The sequence below is a fragment of the Acinonyx jubatus genome, chromosome B1 (assembly GCF_027475565.1).
Source record: "Acinonyx jubatus isolate Ajub_Pintada_27869175 chromosome B1, VMU_Ajub_asm_v1.0, whole genome shotgun sequence".
In the NCBI taxonomy this organism is placed as follows: Eukaryota; Metazoa; Chordata; class Mammalia; order Carnivora; family Felidae; genus Acinonyx; species Acinonyx jubatus.
Window position 1 is genome coordinate 73936671 of NC_069382.1, and position 24391 is coordinate 73961061.

Sequence of the window (24391 nt, forward strand, 5' to 3'; positions counted from 1 at the left end):
CTTTTTTTTTCTGTTGTGTTTTTAAGTAAACCTCTAGTCTTAGTGACATAAAAAGAAATAGTGAACTGGACTCCCGCTCACATTTATGGCCTAATCACTGTGTAACTCATGTTGTGTGCAGGCAGGCTACCAAATTACTCAGCAGAGACTCCCGATTGCTGTGAATGGGAGCCTGGCATACAGTGTCTGTGTTGGGAAGAAATGGAGGCAGGTGATCACCAAGACCGTGAGGATCAAGCAGATCCAGCTGGAGCAAGACAGTGGCAAAAGCCTTCATGATGAGCTGCGGTCTCAGACACTCATCAATTTGAACAGGGCAGGTAGGCTTGGAGATTTTTTCTTGCCTTTCCTTCCAGCCAACCCTCTTCCCCCCTAGAGTTTTCCCAAATCAGTTGAGGAAATAGGCCCAAGAGTTTCACAGATCCAGATCAAATATCAGCATTGGTATTGGCACAACTGACTCGAGAACTCAGCCTGAACTGTGATTACCATTGGGCTTGCTAATAACCCACCAATAACTGTGATTATCGTCAGGCTTGCTAATAACCTATCCCTAAAATGTGATAAATGTAGCCACCTCGTCACCGACCCCGCAGCTCGATCTCTCAAGCAGACACTGAAAGAACCAAAGTTAAAAATCAAAATTTGAAGGGGAGGAGAAACCATTCAAAGGCTAGAACCCGTGTTGAGAGTCCATCAGTGATGCAGGGTTTTCCTGAGACTTCAGCCTGATTTATCTGGAGAGCTGCGGTCAGGCTGACCCTGCCTCTCTTTGGTAGGAGTTGGCCTTCTGGAAGTGGTGCTGGAGCCGGACATGTCCTGTGGAGAAGAGGCAGCAACAGCCGTCAGAGAGCTGCAGCTGATACTTCAAGCACTGGGGACCAGCCAGGCAAATATGGCAGGTAGAAGCCACAGAGGAGCTGTCGGTCGTGTCCCTCCTTCTTGATCTTCTTTTTCCGCTTCCCAGGTGTCTTCTCACTGGAGTGTTTTCTGCGTCAGCTGCATTGGGGTTGTTTACGTGTTTTGTCTGCCTTTAGACCTCTGGGGTTTTTTCCTTAGAGTTTTCCTTGGGTTCCTTAATGAGCCCCTAGTCAAAACTAAACACACCAACAGCAACGGCACCAAGGCACTGAGCCCAAGAATATGAGATTAGGTGTTGTTAAAAAAAAAAAAAAAAAAAAATTCAGCTGAGTAAATTTGAAGATGAGACTGGCTTTATTTAAAGATTCATGAATCAGGCAGCGTCTCATCTAGCTAATAGGAGGTAGCTCCAAGGAGTTGTACAAAATGGAAGACTTTTATAGAGAGAAAGGGGTGATAAAGGAAGTTTTATAGCAGAGAGTGGATTGTTTCAGGTAAGGTCACCTTTCTTTGGGGGGCGGGGTCTGTCATGCAGATTACCTCTCTGGTGTTGATCAGGAACTTCCAGGTCAACTGGATAAAAGGTCACGGTCCTGGGAGAGGCTGAAACTGCACTTAAGTTTTGGTTTGCTATACTGGGGGTGAGCGACTTTTTCTTTCTTTCTTTCTTCCTTCCTTTCTTTCTTTCTTTCTTTCTTTCACAAAGGACTAGATGCGACTAGATGCTTTCTTCTGGCTTCTATCCAAATGTTTTGCACCAAAATTAGGGTCAGTGAAATAGTGTGTTTGAACAGTTTTATCTTTCTCAGAAGACATTATATTTTCCAGAATAGCTCTCAGTTTGTGAGTCTGTGCAGGTAGCACTTAGTTGCTACTTGATGATTTTTATTTGTGTCTTCATTTTGTGGAATTTTCATCCAACTACAGCTGAAGCCCAATTACATCAAGTATAAGGCAAAGTTATGATTTCAAAATATTCGAACTTTGGGATAATATCAACTTCATTAGAAATGTAGTAGGAAATCAAACAAAAGAAACACCTGTGCCATTGGGACCAAGCAAAATGTATGTTTTAAGTGTTTGCAAATTGGATATAAAGATTACAAGTTTGGGGGGCACCTGGGTGGCTCAGTCAGTTAAGCGTCTGTCTCTTGATTTCAGCTCAGGTCATGATTGCAGGGTTGTGAGGTCCAGCCTAGCATCAGGCCCTGGGCTGGGCGTGGAACCTGCTTAAAATTCTCCCTCCACCTCTCCCCCTGCCCCTCCCCACCTCACTGTCTGTCTGTCTGTCTGTCTGTCTCTCTCTCAGAAAAAATAAAGATTACAAATTTTGGTCAAACTCAATTTCTTAATGGTTCCTCTCATGGCCCCTTCCTAGCACTCGTTTTTTTTTTTTTTTTTTTTTTTAACTTTATTTATTTATTTTGAAAGAGAGGGAGAGAGAGGATGCATGCAAGCTGGGGGAAGGCAGAGAGAAAAGGAGAGTGAATCCCAAGCAGACTTCGTGCTGTGCTGTCAGCATGGAGACTGATGTGGAGCTCAAACTCACACACTGTGAGATCATGACCTGAGCCGAAATCAAGAGTGGGATGCTGGATCAGCGGAACCACCCAGGTGCTCCTCCTGCCCTTAAGTCACCAAAAGCTAGCCTCGCCCATGATTGCCCTCTATTTTCTGTTCCCAGGGGCTTTAAACAAAACTCTTGCCACTCAGCATTCCTTGAGTAGAGAAAGGCAGGAGTGGAGAAAAGATACAGATTCTGCATATACAGTTGTTAATTCAAAGTTCAGTAGTGTATTAGAGTACTCCAGTGAGACAGAACCAATAGGATGTGTGTATATGTGCACGTGAATGTCATATGTATGTATGTTTATATATGAAGAGATTTATTCTAAGGAACTGGCTGATGTGATTATGGAGGCCAGCAGTCCCATGATCTGTAGTTAGCAGGCTGCAGGAGGGCTGGTAGTATAGTTCCAGACCAAGTCTGAAGGCCCGAGAACCAGGAGAGCCGGTGGTGGAAGTTCCAGTGTGAGGCTGAATCCGAAGGCTGGAGGAGACCAGTACCCCAGCTCCACGACAGTCAGGCAGAGAGAGCAAGTTGCCCCCTCCTCTACCTTTTGTTCTCCTCAGGCCTCCAGCAGATTGAATGAGGCCTACCCACAATGGCAAAGGCAGTCTGCTTTATTCAGTCTACCAATTCAAATGTTCTCTCCTCCAGAAGCAGCCCACAGACACACCCAGAATACCGTTTAACCAAATATCTGGGCACTTTGTGATTCTGTCAAGTTGACCCATAAAATTAACCGTCAGAAAGTGGTCACAGTGGATGCCAGTAAATACCATTTGAGGATGATGATTCATCTCCTTGTTGGTTTATAAGACTATTTACCAACCTTTTGATGTCCCACATTATATTTGCGTGTTACAAAAGTACTTCTGAAATTGTAACGCCACATTTGTCACAGAGAACATGTTACAAGCAACAAACTGTAACATTGGAGCCCCATACAAGTTGAATTTGAAGACAGAACTTGCTTATTTAGTATCTACTTTAAGCTAAACACTGGAAAAACACAGCTACATGAGTCTGCCTACAACTTGGCTTTATAGAAGCGAGGCTCTGTTGTAGGGTAAGAGAACTCTCCATTTCAGATTTATGGTTCACGCTGCTTTTTTACCCACAGAACATAAATATGGGCAGGTTGGATGGTTATCCATTTATGCACTAAGTGTTGATTCTCTATCACTTAAAAAAATTTTATTATTCCATTCTTCCTCAAAATAACTGTGATTCCTAGCAAACCTATGGAATAATAAACGGACCACCTGTTAGCTGAGAAATAGTCCCATCTGGGTCCTTGCCAAGAGATAAACCATAACGGCAAGAACTCATCAGTCGGTGACAGCTGAGAGGGTTCATTAAATCTCATTTGTTGTGACACTGTTTGTTGCTTTTAAATACAAATCCAGCAGCTTTGCCCCTAGCACAGCAGCAGAGCGGCTGCGGCTGTTCTGAGTGATATGGGGAGGGAAGGTCCGCATAGAGTCTGCAGGGGTCGAGCTTTTTGTGCTGTTAGTATTTTATCAGCCCCAACCCCTTTGATCCTTCTTCTGCCCCACCACCGTAGGACCACTATGCTGGCATTGGAGACTGCAGTCTGAGAACTGAGGACCACCCTAGAAGGGACCAGTGGACCCCCAGGGTGCTTTTGGAATGAAGCTTCAGTTGCTCTGGACTGTGATTCAGTGAGTTCCTGATAGTTTTGCTAATGAGCATGGGTCAGCTCAGCCTGGGTTCCTGAAGTCATTTCCTTCTCAGTGGACGTTTGCCACTGTTGAGATCCTCAAAGCCATCTGTAGAGTTGAGTGTGCACTGAAGTAGACATTTGACATGGTTTCGGTGATAACGTCTGCCATTTTGAACGGCTAGCCTGTGCTCATCAGCTCACCAAGCATTTTTAAAAATTACCATCTCGTTTATGGTATTCCTGAGAGATAGGTGCTGTCACGCCTGTTGTATAGGTGAAGAGGCTGAGGTTTAGAGAGGTCGTGTTATTTGCCCAAGGCTCACAAGAAGTGACTGAGCTGGGATTTGAGTCCAGGTGGGTCTGCGCCCAGGAGCCCTTCCTCTAAACCCCGCATCACACTGCTTCCTAGAGGCAGCCACAACGGTGTCACAGCCATAGATGACACCTTAGAGAGGCAGGATGGCAGAGCATGGGTGCTGAGGATGCTAAGGTCCCAGCCCTGGGTTGGGGCCCTGTCCTGCCTCTGGTGGCCGAAAGAACCTGGGCAAGGGGTTTTGATTTCTCTGAGCCTCACTTTCCACATTTATGAAGCGAGTCCCCAGATACTTGTGTATGGAAAGGGAAAGGTCATCACATAGGGCTGGGCAGCTGGGTGTGGTGTCACTGTGCACTGAGACATGGAAGACGGGGAGAAAATCTGGAATTCCATCTTGGGTATGTGAAGTTTGAGATGCCCAAAGGGTGTCTAAGCGGCTTCATCTAAAGCTGCATCGTAGGAAATGAATGTGATAAAGTGTATAAAACTTCTCACAAGCGCTGACAAGTAGCATGTGCTCGGTAAATGTTAGGTGCTTTTATTAATGATAGTAAGTACTGTTGCTTTTACAGAACCACCACTCACTTTGGGTACATAAGCTTTGCGAAATATGTTCAATAAAATTTGGTCAGTGTGTGTGTGTGTCAGAACTTGTTATTTAAGTCCTGGAGAGCATCCAGTGATCAGAATGAGATAGCTTAACAGACCTCTCTAAATCCTCAGGCCCCTGCTGTTTACAGAAACAGTTTTCTGTCCTGATGGTATATTTCTGATGTGTGAATGTGTTCTTTGAAAAAAAATATGTAACTGCACCATATCACTGCGCTCAGTGGTATCGTTTTTTAGTTTTGCTGTTACAAATCTCTGCTTCTGGAGGGCAGAAATCGAGCTTGATAACGCTCTCATGATGTGTGAATGAAGGCCCCTCACTCAGTGCTGCAGAATGCATTGAGGTAAACCTGACTGGTAAGGCTTTTGTGCACTGGAGGCAATTTAACTTAATTTGTTTAAAAGGTATTTTGTCTTCACTGGATAGAATGTCTTTTGTTAATGCTTGATACTATATTTGAACCCAGGCTAGTGGACTCTCTTTCAACACTGCAGGATACTAAATGATTCCTCTCAGACATTTATGTAGCATGGCCTTCGCCGGGAGAGACTGAAATTCATGCTCTTGTTCCTTATCCAAGTTAAAATTCTAAATTGCAAAAGATGGTGCCATTTTTAAAAGCGGGTGAAGTCCCACTCAGGGTTCCCTGAGTTAAAAAAAAAAAGTTGTTTCCCAAGAAGTGAGATTTGGTTGAGCACAGCTCAGCATACTTTAGAAGTTTTCCTCTGAGCTGAATAGGGCTTTCAGATGATTCCAGCTGTAGATCAGTCCTATTCAGACAGAAGTTGAGAACTTATCAGGAGCCTCTTGTGAGATAGTAACCAGTCTGCTTACTCATTGCTCAGGAAAATACCAGAGTTCTGGCTTCTCCAACAAGGTATTAATTTATTGAACAGTTACTTTCTGCCAGATCCAGCTCTAGATTCTGAATATGGCAGTGAAAAAGACAATGGCATCAAATAAGACTGAAAAGAGTTGACAAGGTATAGATTACCAATAATGAGAAGAAATTTGGATTTCATCCCAAATGCAGTGGCAAGTCATTGAAGGGCTTTTAAGTAAGGGAATGACAGACTCTGAAGAACGTTGTAGAAAACCACTCTGGCTGCTGTGTTGAAAGTGGATTTCAGATGAGTAGGAGTAGAAGCAAAGACACCAGGAAAGAAGCTCTTATAGTAGACCAGATGAAAGAGGATGCCGTTTTGGACAGGGTGGCATCAGGAAAGATGGAGAGATCAAGCTGAGTAGATTCAAGGTGGATTTTAGAAATAATGGGATTTGTTAACAGGCTGGTGTGGAAATCGAGGGGCAGGAAGAAATCAAGGATGCCTTCAAAGAAGCTTGAGGAGCTAGGTGGTGCTGTTGGCTGAAACTGGGAAGATGAAGATGAGCATATTTGTGGAGGGGAAATCGGGATTTAGTTCTGGAAAGTGAAATGTCTGTGAGATCTCCAAGTGGAAGTGTCAGGTGGAGGTAAGGGTGGGGCTCAGAGTAGAGGTCTGGGCAGAAGAGAGAAATTTAGGACTTAGCAGCACATTGGTGGTATTTATAACTATATACCCCTCCAGAGAGAGTGCAAGAAGAGGGTCCTGAATTAGATGGGGAAGAAAATACCAGCAGACGAAATGCAAGTAGAGTGTCCAGAGAGGTGGGAGGGAAGCCAAGAGCATATAAGGTCACGGCAGCTGAAGAGAGGAAGGTAGTTGAAGAAGGAAGGATTAGTCGGTATGTTGCATGCTTCTGGAGTGTCCAGCAAGGGGAGACAGAACAGGTCCTGTGTCCACTGCATTTGGCAGCCAGGAGGTTGCTGGTGACTTTAGCGAGGAATTTTCAGAGAGGCGGGGACAGAAGCGAGACTGAAGAAGGTTTAGGAGTGAACGGGAGGTGAGATGGTAGAGACAAGATGTGCAACAAGCAAGCAAAACCTGTGGGAGAGGATTTGCTGGAAAGGAAAGCAGAGAGACAGCTTAGTAACTGATGGAAAGCAAATGGGGTTCAAGGGGCTAGGGTTTGTGCTTTGTTTGGTTTGTTTTTGTTTTCCAGGAGCGAGACTTTCTGCGTGTGTCTCTACTAGAAGTACTGCCGAGAAAGCAAGGGGGTTGACTGATGTGGGAGAGAGGAGGTAGCTGAAAGAATGATGTTCTTGGGAAGGAGGGTGGGTGAGGATTTGAAATCCAGGGACAGTCCTGAAGAGACTTTCATTTCGGTCCTAAAGATAAGATTAATTCAAAATAGACTGTAGTCATGTGCTAAGTTCTATGGTATTGACCGTGTATATTCTAATAATTCAGAGGAGCCACCAGCGGAGGCAAGCTTATTGATGAGAGCTTCTAGGAGGAGAAGTGGTAACACTTAAGTGGGATCTTGGGGGATGAGCAGAGGCTGAAGAAGGGACAGTAATAGTGATAAAGAGGACGTGCAGGAGCCAGTGGAGTGGGCAGGGGCTCCTATGCAGAAAGCTTCCCTGACTGGAGGAAAGCATTCTCATGGTCTGAGTAGCAGAGAAAATGTGGGTCGCGTCAGCCAAGACTGGATGACGGCTCTTCAGTACCAAGCAGAAGAGACAAGATGGTCCAGCAGGAGCTGGCCCTGCACATGAGCAAGCAGAGAAAATGATGAAAGCCACATCATAGCAGGATGAAAGTCATAGCCACATTGTGGGTGACTGGACAAGGAGGGGTTGCTGAACTACAAGTCGGGATGTGATTCTGAAACCCGGTCTGAAGTTCCGAGCCCTCCAGCGAGGGTGGCCGCAGTGGAAATAGAGAGGAAGTGACAGATATGAGGGGGGTTGGGAGAGAAGAACTGACAGGATCTAGTTGTCAGTTTGGACGTAACAGGAAAAGAAAACAGAGGCAGTGTAGATGACTTCAGGTTTCCTAGACCACGAGTCTAACGTCAGGAATAGTTGGGACTTCTTGACGTTCAAGGAGGCACAAATTGTCCAAAATGTTGAGAAGTCCGTGCTAGATACGTAGATTAATTTCTGAGCTGAAAGCACCTTTTTCCCTGACGGTCAGCGTGGGTGGCACTTGGGGTCGCAGAGTGGGGGAGCTCATCCTTTGTTCTGGGGGAACAAGTGGAGAGAGTAGGGCAGGCAGTGGGTGGCCGGTGGTCTCAACCTTGCAGGAGGTTGAGCCCCACATCAGCATTTGGGGGAGCAACAGAGACTAAGACCATGGAATTTCTTGGCATGGAATTTATGTATCCTGTTTCATTATTTTAATATGCTTTTGCTGCGGAGTCTTGGAAAATGAATCTCCTGATTCAGCCCATCACAGCCCTCAGGTTTGGCACGTCCTTTTTAAATTTAAGAACCTGCCTAGGAAAACAAAAATCCAGCATTTTGCCCTCACGTTCTGTTCAGTTTTGAATATTGTAAATGAAACTGGAGAATAGAGAATCTGAGTTTTACTTCGTAGGGTATAAAATGTGATTGTTTTTTATCTTCATCTACCTATTTGTCTTAGGATTTTGTCTCTGTCTCCTCCGCAAGGGCCTCTTAGTCCTCTCCACAAACCACCTGCTTCCTTAGGGGTTATTGCTCCTTATCTGAAGGGGCTTTCTGGGTCAGAGAAGGGCCTTCCAGGAGGGAGGTAGTCCCCTCTGAGTTCCTCCACAGACTCACCCCTTCATAACAGCACTGTCTGCTGCAACAAATCCTTACAGCAATCAGGAAGGGTTCAGAGTCCTGTTTGTGGAAAGAAGAGATGATTGCAGTACCCAGAGGAAGGAGGAGGGGAAAAGCCCAGGTTTCTGGTATTTGCCCTTCAGCTGTAAAATCTCAAGGACTCCCTTATGGATCTCCTGGAATCACTGTTGGAAATCCACCTTCCATTGGAGAGCTGTGCAGGGTTATCAGATGATCATTTCTAATGCCTTCCTGCCAGCTCAGCTCTCACACTTTGGATAAAAACTCAGGATAAAACTACAGAGTAATTTTCCATTTTGACAGTGTTGTTTTTCTTATTTGGCAAAAAATTAGATTTCTGCATCTGGTACCTCCAGAATTTCTCCTGTCTTCTGCACGTGCACAGGGGCGTACAGATATGCACGCACACATAAGCTCACACCTCAGATGCCTTAGGACTGTAATTCTCGTAAGTGGGCAGAAGAGCTTCGGGACCAACCATACCTTCTCTAAACTTGGGTTGCCATAACTGACTAAACAGCAAGTGGAATTAAATATTACTTGCCGGGAGACTTCAAAAGACCACGTTGCCTCAAAGAATTTCTAAAGAGTTGTCTTTTTTCTCTCCTTCCAGAGGGCCAGTTAAGAGTGGATGCCAACATATCTGTGCATCATCCTGGGGAGCCTTTGGGCGTTCGAACTGAAGTGAAGAATCTCAACAGTGCCAGGTTCCTGGCCAGAGCAATAGGTGAACGTCAGCTATTACTTTTAATCTTCCTTTTGTATCCATTATCTATTGCTTTGTAACAAGCCACCCCAAACCTTCGTGGCTTATACAGTCACCATTTCTGTTTTCACAATTCTACTGATTAGATCCTGCCTCAGCTCATTCATGAGGCTGTGGAAGCTGGCACCTCGGCTGAAACAGAGGGTCTAAGGCGACGCCACTCACATATCAACACCTTGGTGCTAGAGGTCTGCTAGGCTTCTCTTTCCTTGTGGTCCTTCTTCATTCACTTGCCTAGCCTGGACTTTCTTGTTTGGCAATGGGCATTCTAAGGGAATGAAGGCAGAGGCCTCAAGGCTTCTTGAGTCCTAAGCTCTAGAACTCCTATAGTGTCTCTCTCTTCCAGCACATTTGATTCAAAGCAGATTCAAAGGGAGGATCCTTTTTATGGGAGGGTCTACAAAATACTGTAACTCTGTTTTTCTGTTTACCACATTCTTTCTGACCTGCATGAACTTTACAAAGTCATGTTTATTCATTATACATTGGCCATAATTTGACCTCACTGGTCAATATATTTTTCTGCTTCTTACTATTTTTACTAATAGATTGCATGTGCCTATATAGTCAAGTTTTGGTCTTATTGGAGCTCATACAGTCCCATGACATTGCTGACTGTGAAGACATCTCAGAGGCCTAAAATATTCTTTAAAACCAAAAGTATCTGTAGAGGAAGAGAGAATGTAGGGAGGGATTGAGTTTAAAGTGCATTCCTTCAAGGATGCACAGAGCACAAGCTATCTGGATACATTGCTGTGTGTTGAGTAGAGTCTTGGGTCTTGTTGAGAAAAGCATTGGAAACAATAGAGCAGAGATTCTCTAGTCTTGTGTGAAACCTTATCCTGAACCTGAAATGATCAGCCTCAACAAAGATACTGTGAGTACAAATTTTCAGAAAAACGGCATCCTAATGGTCAAGGGGGATAACTTACTCAAGGGAAAGGGGTAAGGGAAGGTTCCCACATGAAGATAGACCAAAGAGGTGGGACTCTTCTGTCTCTAAAAGGAGATACAGTCCATGTTTATGAAGCCATGAAAGGTTTGGGTCAGGGAAACCCTTACAGCGCAGTGTTATGAAGGGGAAGCTTGGCAAAAATAGAAGAAAGCTCTGCCTCACCCTGTGAATAGTAAGTGTTCTGGAACTCATTACTCTAGGAGGTGGTGATGCAACCTAAAAAAACAAGCAGCAAGATTTTAGGTAGGTTTATCCATAATGATTTACAAAGGAGCTCCCGAGACAGAATTCTGCCTGTGTTCTCACTTGGACCGGAAGAACCTCAGATTTACTATGATGGGCTTAATTCTCCAAGCCCATGATTTTTCCACCCCACGTTTCTCCTTACATCATGCCTAGTAGCTATCGTCTCAGTGGGGGAGATGGGGAGCAGAAACTGACACATTTTGGTGTTGCTGCTGCTTGTCAGCCCAGGTAAAAAAGTTTGGATTCGGGTGCGGGAAAGTGGTATTTGATGGTGTGGGGAGTAAAGGGGAAGCTTAAGCTGCTTTCAGAAAGAAGCTTAAGAGTTGTGGCTGTTTCTTGCTTACCACAGTCTGCCTGGTTTGGTGGTGAGGGAGCATGGCATAGAGCAGTGGCTCTTAATCATGTGGGGTCATAGATCCCTATGAAAATTTTGGACTCTGTCTCCAAAAAATGTACAAATGCACACACCCACATTTTGTGTATAATTTCAGGAGGTACCAGAACCTCTTGAAGTCTGTCCATGGATCCCTGGATAAGAACTTGATTGGCAGCGGTCCCTGATCTGGAATTAGTTGGCCTAGATATTGGTCCTAACCCTTCTTCTACCAAGAGCTGTAAACTGGACTGGGTCACCATGAACCTGAGTTTTCTCAGAAAGTGAGGAAGCAGAACTTCCTAAAAGGCCCTTTCCGGCACCATTATCCTATGATTGCAATGCAAAAATATAGCCTATCAGGGAAGAATTATTATGAACAACTCTCTTGATTATTTTTGACTTGAAGATTGAAAAAGATTTCTAATTATTGCTTGATTGGATTAAAGGAATCAAAATATGATACTAAATTACTATGTTTTTCTTAGACTATGAAATTCAGAGACAAATCAATGAACTTGAGAATGGATGTGAAATTCTGAATGAAACTCGCTCATTTGACTACAAGCTAGGGTGAGTTTGCTTTGACAAGCATCTTGAACACAGCTGGGTGGGGCTCCAATCCAGGCTCACCACAGGCAAGCCCTCTGACCTTGAAGAAGGTACTTAGCTTCTCTGCATGAATGCTTTTCTCACTAGTGCAATTGGGAGAATACTGTATGCTACAAGGATAGAATATCCTGTAGGGCTGGCAAGAGGTTGAAATTGAACCAGACTTGTACATAAGTACTTATTATGTTCTGGCCTTTCATTTGCTTCTAGTTTACCCACTTTATGGCAAGAATTTCTACTTCCTTAAATTCTATCAGACTTAAGCTCTACCAGTTCAAGCTAGAGGTAAAGAGAGCTTAGGGTTGGTTACAGAGGTGTCCTTTGTTTTGTTTTGCTTTGTTTTGATAACTTTGACTCTGATATTCTGACTCCGAATTTTGAGGATTTTGTGCTTTTAGCAAGAGACCGAAAAAAGCTCAGAAGACGAGAGTTTGAGCTGGTTAGAAGCCGGAAACATTGAAGCAATTTCTTCTCTCTTTTTTTAGTTAATCTAAATATTTCTCTTCCATTAATATAATTTTTTCATGGAGTCACGTAAGTGTCTGCCAAAGAAGGTGAAAGAGCTTGAATTTGCCCGTGGCTCTTATTGATAGGGGTAACCCATTTCCCTTTGCACATATGTTAGGTGGTGCTGCGCGCAATGTTTGTGTAACGTTTTCTTATTTAACCGTCATAGGTGCACCGTACCGATGAGAGACAAAGAAGGAAAACAAGACTACAGGTGGTTACTCCTCTTGTCAAAGTACCATTACATGTTTGGGGTCAGGGGCGTATTTCAAATCCACTCGCAGAGTACCATAATGATCCTGGATAGTTTTTAAGAACCACTTTGTGTTTGTATTGTTGCATGATGGAAAATCTGGACTTCCTATTTTATGTGTATACTGAGAGAAAGAATGTTTTCTTCTTTTGGTAGCCTCAGAGTGCCTGATTTGACGAAATTCAACTGTTGGAAGACACTGTTGACTCACCTCTGTGTGAGAGTTGTTGAGCTAAGAGGGTGGCAGTTGAGGATGGGGCCTAGGATGTTTTTATATTCAGTGATAGATAAAGTAACACACTGAAGATCCTTGAGAAGATATGGGGAAAAAAAGAGATGCATATGTCAGTGGCATTTCCCTTCGTATCTCAGGTGATGCTATTTAATTGATAAACTAAACAACTTGTACTTAATATGAGATCCAGAAATAAGGACAGGCTTAAGGTAAATTGAACCTTTTGTTTTTTTCCCCACCGAGTTTAGCAGATTTGAAAGATTGAGGTTTTAAGCGACAAAGTTGTTGAGGTTAGCCCACTGTTCCTCCACAAAATGCAGGAAGTGCAGCTCTTGCTGTGGATGACAAGCATCTTGAACAGAAGTAGCACTGTGATGTGGGAAAGAAACTCCTAAACCCTTAGAGTGAACCTCCCCTGAAGGGCTCCTCTCCTGTCTGTCGAAGTCAAGATTGTTTGAATCACTGTGATCTCAGTTCAACCTGTTCTTCCCAAGAGCTTCTTTGTTCTCCAATGTTGCCGCCCTACTCTGTTTGTGCTGCTTTCTTAATCAGCGTGGAGTTTGGCTTTTAGGTCAGCTAGTGGCTTTGGCTCAATCCCTCAGGTTAATAGGCGGGATTCAGGAAGCCTCCCTTTGGCTTTCCTCTTGCCATCGGAAGTCAGGCTGATTCACAGCACAGATTTGGCATTGAGGTGATGGGTTGTTTGCACGTCTGATCTATCACCATGGCGCCACCATTTGCTCAGCATTATCCTGCTTCTACGTAAGCCCTTTGACAAGTATAAGCAGAGAGAAAATGTTGGATGCTGGAATACAACAGAGGGAAAGACATTATATGCAATGGTGCAGCAGAGAGGTCCCGTATGCTCCTTGGCATGTACAGTGTGCTCCACGTCACCCCCCACAGTTTCCCCTGACAGCATCTTGCGTTGCTGTGTGATTTGCATCTATTCCCCAGGAAATGTTGAACACTCACTAAACACACTGGTACAGTACATTTGCTATAATTGATGAACTGATACTGAGATTTTATTATTAACTAAAGTCTATAGTTTACATTAGGGTTCACTCTTTACGTTGCATGTTCTGTGGGTTTTGAGCAAATGTATAATGACGTACATCTACTGTTACAGTGTCCTAGAGGATAGTTTCACTGTCCTGAAAATCCCCTGTGCCCCGCTTACTCGTCTCTCCCTCCCCAATAGCTTCTACATTTTATTTAGGCAAAATCTTATTGATTTCTTCCACATCTCAAGGTTTTCTTTTTCTTTGACTTTTCATTTATTTCACAGATACTGCTAAAAATAGTGAGAATTTTTAAATGAGGGAAAGTCTTTTTTTCTGCCTAATAAGTAGATTGTTCTCATTTGGTCCTATTTTTCGCAACCTATGTCTTTATGAATATGTACTTTATCCACAATTAGAAATCGCAGTGTGGCATAAACCCTGCATGGTGCCTTTTTTGCTCATCATTCGTTTATAAGCATGGACGCTGGCAGATCTGGTGGTCTTGATCTGTAGAATACACTTGTCCAAAGACTCCTTCCTGGGAAACAGGGAGAATTGATATTATGGGACATTCGAAGACATTGGCAATTTTAACACGGCAGCTAAACATGAAACTTTTGATGATAGGAGTTTTTTCCCGTTAAACGAAACACTTCCGAGCCAGACCCCATTTCCTCTCTGTGCCTAGGTTTATGCCCGAACCCAACCTTCCTCCCCTGCTGCTCTATGACACTGCATCTCTGCCTGCTGGTGCAGACCCACAGCAAGTGATCAACATTGACCGGATTCGGGAGCAGCTCCCTGAGCTCCCCAGTGAGACCCGAGAGAAGCTCATTCAACAGTATGGGATACTGCCAGAACACAGCTTCGCCTTACTGGTAGGTATTGATCAGAGTCTAAAATAAACCCAGCTCAGCAGTTTAGGGTAATGCTCTACACTGTGGGCTCTGAGTGGAGCAGGCAGGTTGCTTCAGTTGTTGTACAATAGATGCTTCTGAGAAGAACAAGGTGCGATAACCTTTGCTCACCACCCTTTACAGTAAATACTCCTCAAAAAACCAGAAGATGAAGCAGAATCTCGCGTCAGTCATTTCTTCTGTGTAGAAATGAACAGCTGCTCACAGCAGCCGTGGAGGCTACTTGAAGACAGTCCAAATGTTATGGATGAATGTTTTCCCATGTGTCCGCAGGACAAAAGAAAATCAATGTATAGGGTTTCTAGATGTCTAGCAGTATTGAACCATGACAGGGTCTGGCAGGAAGTTCGGTTCTCAAAAGCCAGCCAGCTGTTTCTCCAATTGTAGAAGAAAAACGTTTATTCCACACGAAACGTTGAAAACTCCGACTAAAAGTATCGGCCCTTTGAGGCTTGAAGATGCATCTTAAGGGGCTGTTAGAGAATCTGACACCACTGAGACCTGCTTAGGGATTTTCCATTCTTTTCAAAGCTGCCCGGGGCTTTGCTGTTTTCTTTGTCATGGCAACATTAAAGTGATACAGGCTCAGTGAGGGTAGGGTTTTGTCACAGTTGTCTCCTGCGTGCCTGTTAGGAAGTAGGAAGTTTGCTGCTGCACGGTTCAGGCACTGGGGATATGCCACACTTTAGCTTTTGGAGCAGTGGAGTCTGCACAGACTCTGGATTTTGGGATTTTAATTAACCAATAATAACTACATAGGGATGCTGGAATGCACATATTTATATACTTCAGTAACAGCAGCCCTGCCATTTCTGGTACAGGGTTGGCAAGTGGATATTTGTTGAGTGAACGGCTCTCTCTTTATAAATCAGCTAATAGGAAAACTTCCTGGAGAATCTCACGTGAAAACTCCTCTTTTCCTCCCGGTAATGATTAGGCGTGCGCAGATTTTTTTTCATACTCCAGGCAGAGGTGACCACTGCCTGCTGTGGGCTGACATTGTGTCTTAGCCATAACTCTGTGATGGTTGCGGTGCTAGATTTTAATTATTTCATAGTGTGACTTGTTCAGTGCCTTGCAGGCAAAGGCTGTGTCACCCTCTCATTCGCTGTTCCTCAGCACAGATTAGCGCATCAGCAGTGCTTAATGCCAGATCTTTGTGTGAATCAGTTAGCATCTTGGACAGAACAACTTTTAATCTGAAACCTCTTACAACTCAAGTATTTTTCCCTAGGTTGACATAACCAAACTGAGTTTTAGTCCTGTCCATCTTCCCCAACATCTGATCACTTGAATTTCCAGCCCACCGGACTAAATACGAAATGCCACGTTCTGGTTCTGCATTTTACAACTGCCAGATTACACAGGGCAGGAAGACTGGGACGGAGCCCACTGGGTCTTAGCATCAAAGACATCTGTTACCTCTCTTTATTTGGCCTTCCGCCAGGTGAACACAGGCAGCCCTTGGAGGTAGCAAATGAAGAACCTAGGTTTCGTGGCCATTTAAAAAAGAATTTTTTTAACTTTTATTCATTTTTGAAAGACAGAGATGGCACAAACAGGGGAGGGGCAGAGAATGAGGTAGACACAGAATCCAAAGCAGGCTCCATCCAGGCTCTGGGCTCAAACCCACGAACCATGAGATCATGACCTGAATTGAAGTCAGATGCTTAACCACCTGAACCTCCCAGGCTTCTCTTGGCCATTTCTTTGCTCACAACTGCGATTTTAGAGAAGAATCCACTAAATATAATGTTAAAAGTTATTTTTGTATATCAACTTCCTTTATAAGAGAGATGAAAAGATCTCTTGGAAACTCCTCTCAAGATTATGGCTATTTCTCTCCAAGGCACAGACTGCAAATATACACTCCCTTTGAAGAGCATCTCTCTAGCATTGTCACACTTGGCCTCCAACAAGCATGTGATGGTGGGGAGCGTCTGCCGTCCCTTACTGAAAGAAGTCCTCTGAGGGCAGGGAGGTTTTCTTGTTCATGTTTCTGACCCAGGCTCCACTCGTGTGTCCTTCACAGGAAGCCTTGAATAAAGGCTGAGGGATGCCTGGTGAGTGGGTGTATGTTTTCATAGTTTAAGGTCCTGTTTAGGGGAACCCACCTTTCATCTCCTCAGTCCACCACTTTTATTTTCTGTTGCATCTCCTATGTAGTGGGTACTCAGAGGCAGAGATTAAAAAAAAAAAGTGTTTCTTTGCTTTCCAAGAGTTTATATGTATACACACACACATGACACAGCTAAGCAGCTAACCAATAGATGCATAATGCAGGATGGGAGCCCGGGGAGGCAGTGATTACCTTGATCAGAACAAAAGGGAAAAACTTCAAGAAGGAGGTGATTTTTGAGCCAGTTTTGACGGGACTGGTCTTTTAATAGCTTAAAAATATGCTTATTTATATAGCTTGCAGCTAATGTATTAGGTGATTCATTGTTTTTTAAAGGGCCAGCCCTTGAAATTCCCAAGATGAGCGCAAAGAGAACTTAAAAGCAATGGAAAGAGAATGAGTCAGACAAATTGTTTTCCTGAAAGTAGGCATCCTGAGCTCTTTATGACTTTGTAATCATTGAAAGCTGAGTTACTCAGACCCGAAAATGATATGTTCATGTTTTTTCCTGCCTTCATCAGAAACACAACAGATTGCTGAGAAGGGCGGATGCACAAATCTAATGAACCATCTTTCAATTTAAAGAGTGCCCAGGAGTATTCATTAAATAAATAGCAGTAGTGGAGGTGTGCTTTGCTGAGCTTCGATTCCATGCTTTGTGCCTTCAGATTGCTTATTAAGTTAGCATTTAAGCACATACCCACCCTCACACACATGCCTTACAAATAACAGAGACTTCAGAATTTAACTCTGATCTTTATCTTATTTTATTGTCTGGTAAGGACTGAATTATGTATTGATAATTTAGGCTTGATATTTACAGAACCCTAATATTATATTTTAGCATCTCCCACCATGTCTGGCATGTAGTAGGCACTCAGTGAATATTTATTCAGTGAATGGACAGACAAACAAGTAAGCACGTGGGATACCATTACAATACTCATGGAAGCCCTGGAAGAAGCAGCATTCCTGACAAAAGCATCTCTGTTCCTAAAGATCAGATACATAAGCCAGTCTTGACAACCTAGCAAATCATGGAACGATACCTGACTCCTTGAACTCGGGGTGAGAAGACCTGGATCACCACTCTAACCACCCCAGATCCTGTGTTCCGATGCAAATCACTTGGTGTCTCTGACTCTTGTTTTCTAAACTGGTTTTGTCAGGACATTAAGTCCAATCTATATTCTGGTTTTCTCTCATGAACCTTCCTGACAGTCACCTCCGAACAGAAAATCTGTATTACTGTTTTTTCCTCTGGCCACATAGAAAGTATCTTGCCCGACGTGAAACTTTGACCTATTTGGTTAACCTTGCTTCCCTTTCATAAATCAGATTGCTCGATTGTTGACCTCCTTTGTAAGGATTAAGGAATAGAAATGTAGAAGCTGAGATCCAGGTATTAGGATTCTGAAAAATACGAGGTTCTAATAGTGTAACAAGTCCTTCTCTGAGTCAGCATATTCCAGGAGTAATTATTAGAATGATCTAGATTATATGCATGTGCCGATAATCCCAAAATGATGTCTGTGGGGGTATCTCTTCCTAAATCTGCCTTACCTGATTCAGAGAATGCAAACAAATTGTAGTCATTTGCCTAAGCAGTACATAAAAATGGCTACTCACTGACAGAAGTCTCTGTGGTTTATAGTGGTCACTTTTTAATTTACCCTTACAACAACCCTCTGAGGTCGATATTGCTGTTCTCCCCATTTTACAGATGAGGAAACATAACCTCTGCGGTTGAATGTAAGACGTTAAGTAACTCAGCCAAGCCTGTGGAGACTTCAGAGCCCAGGCTTTATTTACATGCCGAAGCTCTATTGCCTGCCTGTACGTGTAATGTGTCACAATGCCAAACAGGAATAATGTGTCAAGTTCATTGCTGTTTTGGATCACTTGATAGAGAAAATAGAATTTTTACGTTTGTTAATGTTTTATACAGTCCCACTAATGCTTCAATCAGGCACAGTCACAGACCATTGATTCAATTCGAACTTTTGACCACTTGGTTTTTAAGAGGTCAGACTGCCTTATAAATAAAAAATGCTGTCTACTAAATTTAGTGAAAATCAGTCAAATCCGATGAAAAGCAGATATTATGTCCATTTTCCAAGTAGGAGATTTAAGTCACCAAAAATAAATGTAAGCTCTCCTCTGCAACTTTGTTTCTCAAACTTGCTGCCTCAGGTTCTTGGCTCCTTCTGACTAAATCATCGTAAAGGGTCTGCACAGAGTGCAGAATATATGGAGTTTGTGAGATGACTTTGCCTGTTGTTGGCCTCGTGTCATGCACCCTGGTACATGGTAGGCACTTGGTGAGGAACAGATATGAGCTCACAAGGTGGCTGGCTGTGTACGAAGTCAGTAGATGGAAAGATGTCCATCTCATCAAGATTTCAGTGGAGGGGGGCGCCTGGGTGGCTCAGTCGGTTGAGTGTCTGACTCTCGATTTTGACTCAGGTCACGATCTCACGGTTCAGTTTGTGGGTTCAAGCCCCGCGTCGGGCTCCATGCTGTGAGCACCGAGCCTGCTTGGGGTTCTTTTACTCTCTTTCTCTCTGCCCTTACCCTGCGTGTTCGCACGCTCGCTCTCTCTCGCTCAAAATAAATAAATAAACTTAAAAAAAAAGATTTCAGTGGAGGAATGGCATAGCATCCCCAATTTAGTATTTCTTGAGGGCCTGCTATATGCGCCACAGTGCCTTATGCTGTTTTCAGATATAAGAACTTTATCTTTTCCATGCCACTTTTAACTCTCCCAAGTAGCCCCACAGGGCAATGGGTTGAAACACTGACTAAGAGATAGTCTTGATTTCAGATCTCACCTCTGATGCTTTGGAGGGGAGAGCTCTGCAAAGGTGACTGGAGCTATTACCCTCCCCAGCTGAAAGAGGGGAGGGGATGATTCACTCATCCTAAAGATGATTGACAGGGAAGAATCTTCACTGAATCTAAAAGAAGGCTAAATGCAGCCAAGCAGACTCCCTAGAATGAGTTGCCGGGGAGAAGAGCAGTGGCACCAAACAGCTGCTAACTAACACATTGATTTTAGCTCATCAAAAGAATGCACTTTCCCACCATTCCATTATTTTATTCAGTACCTGCCAGCTGTTCAAAGGTTCTTAACATATTAAAAATGTTGCATTTTAAGTCCAGCATGGCCCCAGTAAGACTGCAGGAAAAAGTGGTCGTGACCTGCCAGATTAGTGACCTATGCTGCTGTATATGGCTGTCTTTCTTTGTATTCAGCCTCAAGATGTGTAGTCTTACTTGAACCACTTCATTTTCCCCAGCTGGTTATTCCCCATTTAAAGTCATAATCCTTTGTTTCTGACACCATGAAAAAGGTTAAAGTGACTCCAGGGGACCAAGAAACAGAAAAGATATCATGACTATGGTTGGTCGTTAAATGGATTGTTTTCCAAGAGTTTTGCTTTGAGTTTCTAGTAAGCTTGAAATGGCTTGGTTTGGATGAACTGTCTTTAAAGTAATTTCCCATGATAAATATCTGTATACCCATAGGTAACACTGCTTTAAAGCTAATAGTTTAAAAAGGCGTGTGAAACCATATTGACTGGTTTCAGACTGCTTAGATGTACTGAGGAGCAAAGCACTGGTCTTCTAACTGCTGCTGAAGGAAAATCCATTTGGTCAACATCGTCGCTCACCATTTCAGCTCCATGTAATTTTCGAAATTGATTTTATTCTTCATTTTATAAAATTGTACCCAGTGCTTGCCAGCTTATGGGTGCTTTTACAGTTAGTGTATGCACTAGAAACATAACCAATATTTTCTCCTGTTTACCAATAAAAGATGCACCTTCTAACTTCGCTCCTGCAAAACCAACAATGCATTTATTTTAGATACAACTAACAAAGGACTTTCGGAGATGAAGATCCTCCGGGCTCAGGGTCATTTGACCCCTCAGGGACACGCTCATTGGCCCAAAAGTATAGGGAGGAGTGAAGCCCCGAGTGCCCAACCTTGGGGATTCACAGGGGCTCTCTCCTTAATCCTTCCTGAAACCTGGTTTCCTGTTTGTGGAATGATTTCCTTTTGGGGACAATTAAAATACATTATTTCAGGTTTCAGTCAGATCTTAGAGCCAGTGAGCAAGCACTGCCTTGAAGCTTTGTTGCTGGTTTTAAGCTGCAGCCAGAAAGCTGCTGTTGACCAACACAGGTTCTCTCCGTGTTGGGCCCATGTGACAATGGTGGCTTTAGGCACGTTGAAATGTGATTGTAATCAGAATTGATTTCTTGACAGCATACTTTTTATGGCCCACTCTTGCAGATACAGTTTTCTAATTATGCCAATCTACTGTCAATGTTTATTACCTAAATTATTTGGGTTTTAATTATCCAAGGAAAAGTCTTATTGCTATATTGGTTTCCCTCCACATCCCTCCTAGAGTTAATATATCTTGGAAAACGTACACTTGTTTTCCCGTTAGTCTAAGCCAAATGTAGGTGTGAACCCTCCCCGAACGGAACCATTATCCTGAGTTACACTCAGATGCGTTACTTCCCGACTCTGCTGGGAACACAGCACAAGTGAAATTGTTGGCACCAGAGTTTTGCTCAGATTGTAGGGGCTTCCAGACCCACTGGAAACATGACCCAGGAGGAAAAAGTATGAAGACCAAAATAGGACTGTAGCTCTTTCTAGTTGCGTATTTTATGAGACAGACTAGGGGGTATACCCTTGGTGTTTCTGGGCCAGTTTCAGAGCTGCTTCAGATCTCCGTGTTCTTGAAAGTGGCCGTGATGGTTCAGGATTCTGACTTCGCCTGACACACTCAAGGGAGAGTGGTGTCTCCTGCGCTAGTCTCACACCACCAAACAGCTGCCTTTAGTTTTTCCCCATCCAAGACTCCTCTGGATGATCGTGTGTGTGTGTGTGTGTGTGTGTGTGTGTGTGTGCGCGTGTGTGTGTGCGCGCGTGCTCGCTCACTGCAGGATTTCCACAGCCACTTCTTGTTTCCATGAAAAGCAGAGGGAGGGCTCCTTCACATCACAGACCTAAGCCACCACCCCACTGAATGTCAGTCCTTAATCTAGCCATAACTTCTGCTTTCTTCCCTAGCACCACCACTCAGGCATCCCTAGCTAGTTTCCATTTCATCCCAACACTAGCGTTTGATGCTATTTTTAGGGCTGCTTTTCGCAAAGTTGGTGGGTCTGCATTCTGTTCCCACTTTGTGAGAGCGACCGAATTCACAGGAATAAAGAGGGAACAGTGGAGTCCCCACTGACCCACAGATGCTGGGCCCTCTTACAGTGTTTGCAGAAAAGCTCAGTGGCCGCTCACCCCAGCACCCCTGCCACGTGGTGGAAGGGTGCGGTTCCAGTTTGTGTCTCCACCACATGGCACGTGAGCACCTGGCTCAGTCTACAGATGCAGGGTCTCCTGTACAGTCAGCCGCTCCCACCACAGGAATGACCTGCCCGGCTAGGTGTAAACCCACGCACAAGTTCTTCGTATTAGAAGAATTAGAATGCAGTAAAATGCAGCGTGCTTGATACCAAAACTATGTGAGCAGTAATGGGGTTGGTTTCGTAATGTCAGAAGGGGCATCAGAATTAGGCAGTGTCCTGGTTGAGGCATATACATACCCACTGTAACTTCTCTGAGGAGAGGGTGCAGAAGGGGTGCAGAAGAGAAGCCCAGCAACTCTGGCCACCCTCCTGTCCCCTGGAAGCTCTGTATGGCATAGGGTGGGGGGGGGGGGGTTGGGTAGGGGGGTTGAGTGTCTTCCTCCCTGATCTGGGGGCAGGTGTGTGTCAGGCCACGGCGGAGAGTGCCAGGTGGTGTAGAGGTACATTGGCAGAGGCAGAAAGAGAACTTGCCATTTTCTCCTAATTTCTCAGTTAATTGCTAAGGGCCTTTGCAACATTTTTAATATGTTAAGAATCTTTGAACAGCTGGCAGGTACCGAATAAAATAATGGAAGTGGTGGGAAAGTGCATTCTTTTGATGAGCTAGTTGCTTCACGTTGTGCCTGGCACTGGTAGGTGCTCCGTCTTGGTCCCCAGGAAGGCAGCAACATGATAGTTTCTTCCTCAGCGGCAGTGTAGCGTGGAGATAAAGAGCACAGACCACAGGGGTTCAGATCCCAGTTCTGCTGCTTTCTTGCTGTGGAACCTCAAGTGAGTTCATGCCTCCGCGTCCTTGTCTGTGAGAGAGAGTTCTGCTAGGATCCACCCAGGGTTGTTGTTAAGAATTAAATGAGTTAACGCAGAGGCAGCACTTAGAACAGTGCCTAGCCCCTCTTGTTGTTACTAAAATGTATTATCATTGCCAATGGCGGCGGCAGCCATGCGCAGCTCCCCACAGGGCTGGCCGCCGTTCTCCATGTCTAGCAGCTATTCTGGAAATATTCCTGAAAGCCTCTTAACTAGCCCTGGATTGCTAATCTAAGGTCCCTTTAGCTGCCATGTCACTCCCTGCGACATAATCAGCTGTTCCTCAGCTTGTACTTTGTGGGTTTTTTCTTCTCTGAAGTCTGCCACTGGGCAGCTGTCTCTGTCAAGTTTCAATCTACTTCTAAATATAGTCCAGCTAATTTCTGCCCTGTCATCAAGTTCAAAGGCTGTGCGACTTAGAACAAGAATGGTGGTTGGGAAGGCAGCCCTCATCCTATCCCAGCTTCATAGTCTTCCGACATTTTGTCGTCTCTGAAGGTAGAATGTAAAAAACAGCATTGCAAAAAGACGTTGCTTCCAGAGCCCGGCGCAAGGGTAGATCGGGGTTCCTTTGCAGAGCAGATGGTGAAGGTGAGGCGATCCCTCTGCCTTGCCTCACAGCCACATTGACCAACTGACAGGTCCATTAGCGGTGGAGGGTTCCTGTCAGCCTCTACGAGGCTGACCTGGCGTTGGCGCCTGGCGTTGGCGCCGGGTGTAATTGAATGCTTCGGGAAATTTGATTAAAATGTGAAAAGGATGCTTCCGGGTCATAGAGCTACAAAGGCTGTCTGGCGTTACACGAAAGGCAGGACCAGTTAGTTGTCCCTGCTGCGTTAGCTGCAGCTGAAGGAACAATTAGTGTTACATTCAGCCAGGAGACTTGACACCCCGTGTAGCTAGAGTGTCCGCTCTGATGTAGGATAAGTCAGTCCGAGTCCGACGCTTGCATGTTGCCTTTGAGAAGGAAGTTGGGGTTTCCCTAATGCAGTGGCCTTTTTGTGTTGCTCTTCATATGGTTTTTATGGAAAGGAATTACCAGCGCACTGTTTTCCTGAGAAAACCAGATGGCTGCACTGCCACGTTCACCAGGGCCTCAGAGATTTGTGCCGAGCTTATTAGCAGTTGCCGACCTCCTAAGAAAAACTAAGAAGACCTTATCTAGAATGCTTGAAACGCGGGCTTGTGATCTAAAGAGGCAGAACAGGCAGCCCATGTGTGACTTTGTATTGATCCGTCATTCCCTGGGCGGCAGCGGCTCAGCCTTCTTCAGCCCTGCCGCGTGTAGCTCGCCCCATTACCATCACAGATTTTCACATCCGCTTCCAGTTGTGTGCCGGAGCCGCGTATCCCCCAGCGAAGTACGGTTCCAGCTTGGAGAGGCTTCATCACAGCACTGACACAAAAAGACAAACAGAAATCTGACTTGCCATGTTATCCATCCAATAAAAAAACCACCCAAGGGTAGAAGAATAGATATTCATCACGTCCCAGCAACTCAGCCAAGCCTGGGAGTTCA

General features: G+C 44.4%; 1 protein-coding gene across 4 annotated transcripts in view; it reads left to right on the forward strand.

The window, feature by feature from the left end:
• The window catches only part of GATB (glutamyl-tRNA amidotransferase subunit B), an 83949-nt gene that overhangs the window by 34177 nt on the left and 25381 nt on the right, over positions 1-24391 (forward strand). For 2 of the 4 annotated variants that reach the window (XM_027067242.2, XM_027067230.2), the window contains exons 4-9: positions 122-320; positions 780-902; positions 9304-9417; positions 11519-11603; positions 12319-12378; positions 14333-14522. In XM_027067242.2, the coding sequence (XP_026923043.2) occupies positions 122-320; positions 780-902; positions 9304-9417; positions 11519-11603; positions 12319-12378; positions 14333-14522 (771 nt within the window). The remainder of the gene's footprint in view (positions 1-121; positions 321-779; positions 903-9303; positions 9418-11518; positions 11604-12318; positions 12379-14332; positions 14523-24391) is intronic. The other 2 variants (XM_027067235.2, XM_027067245.2) reach the window with 2 other exon arrangements.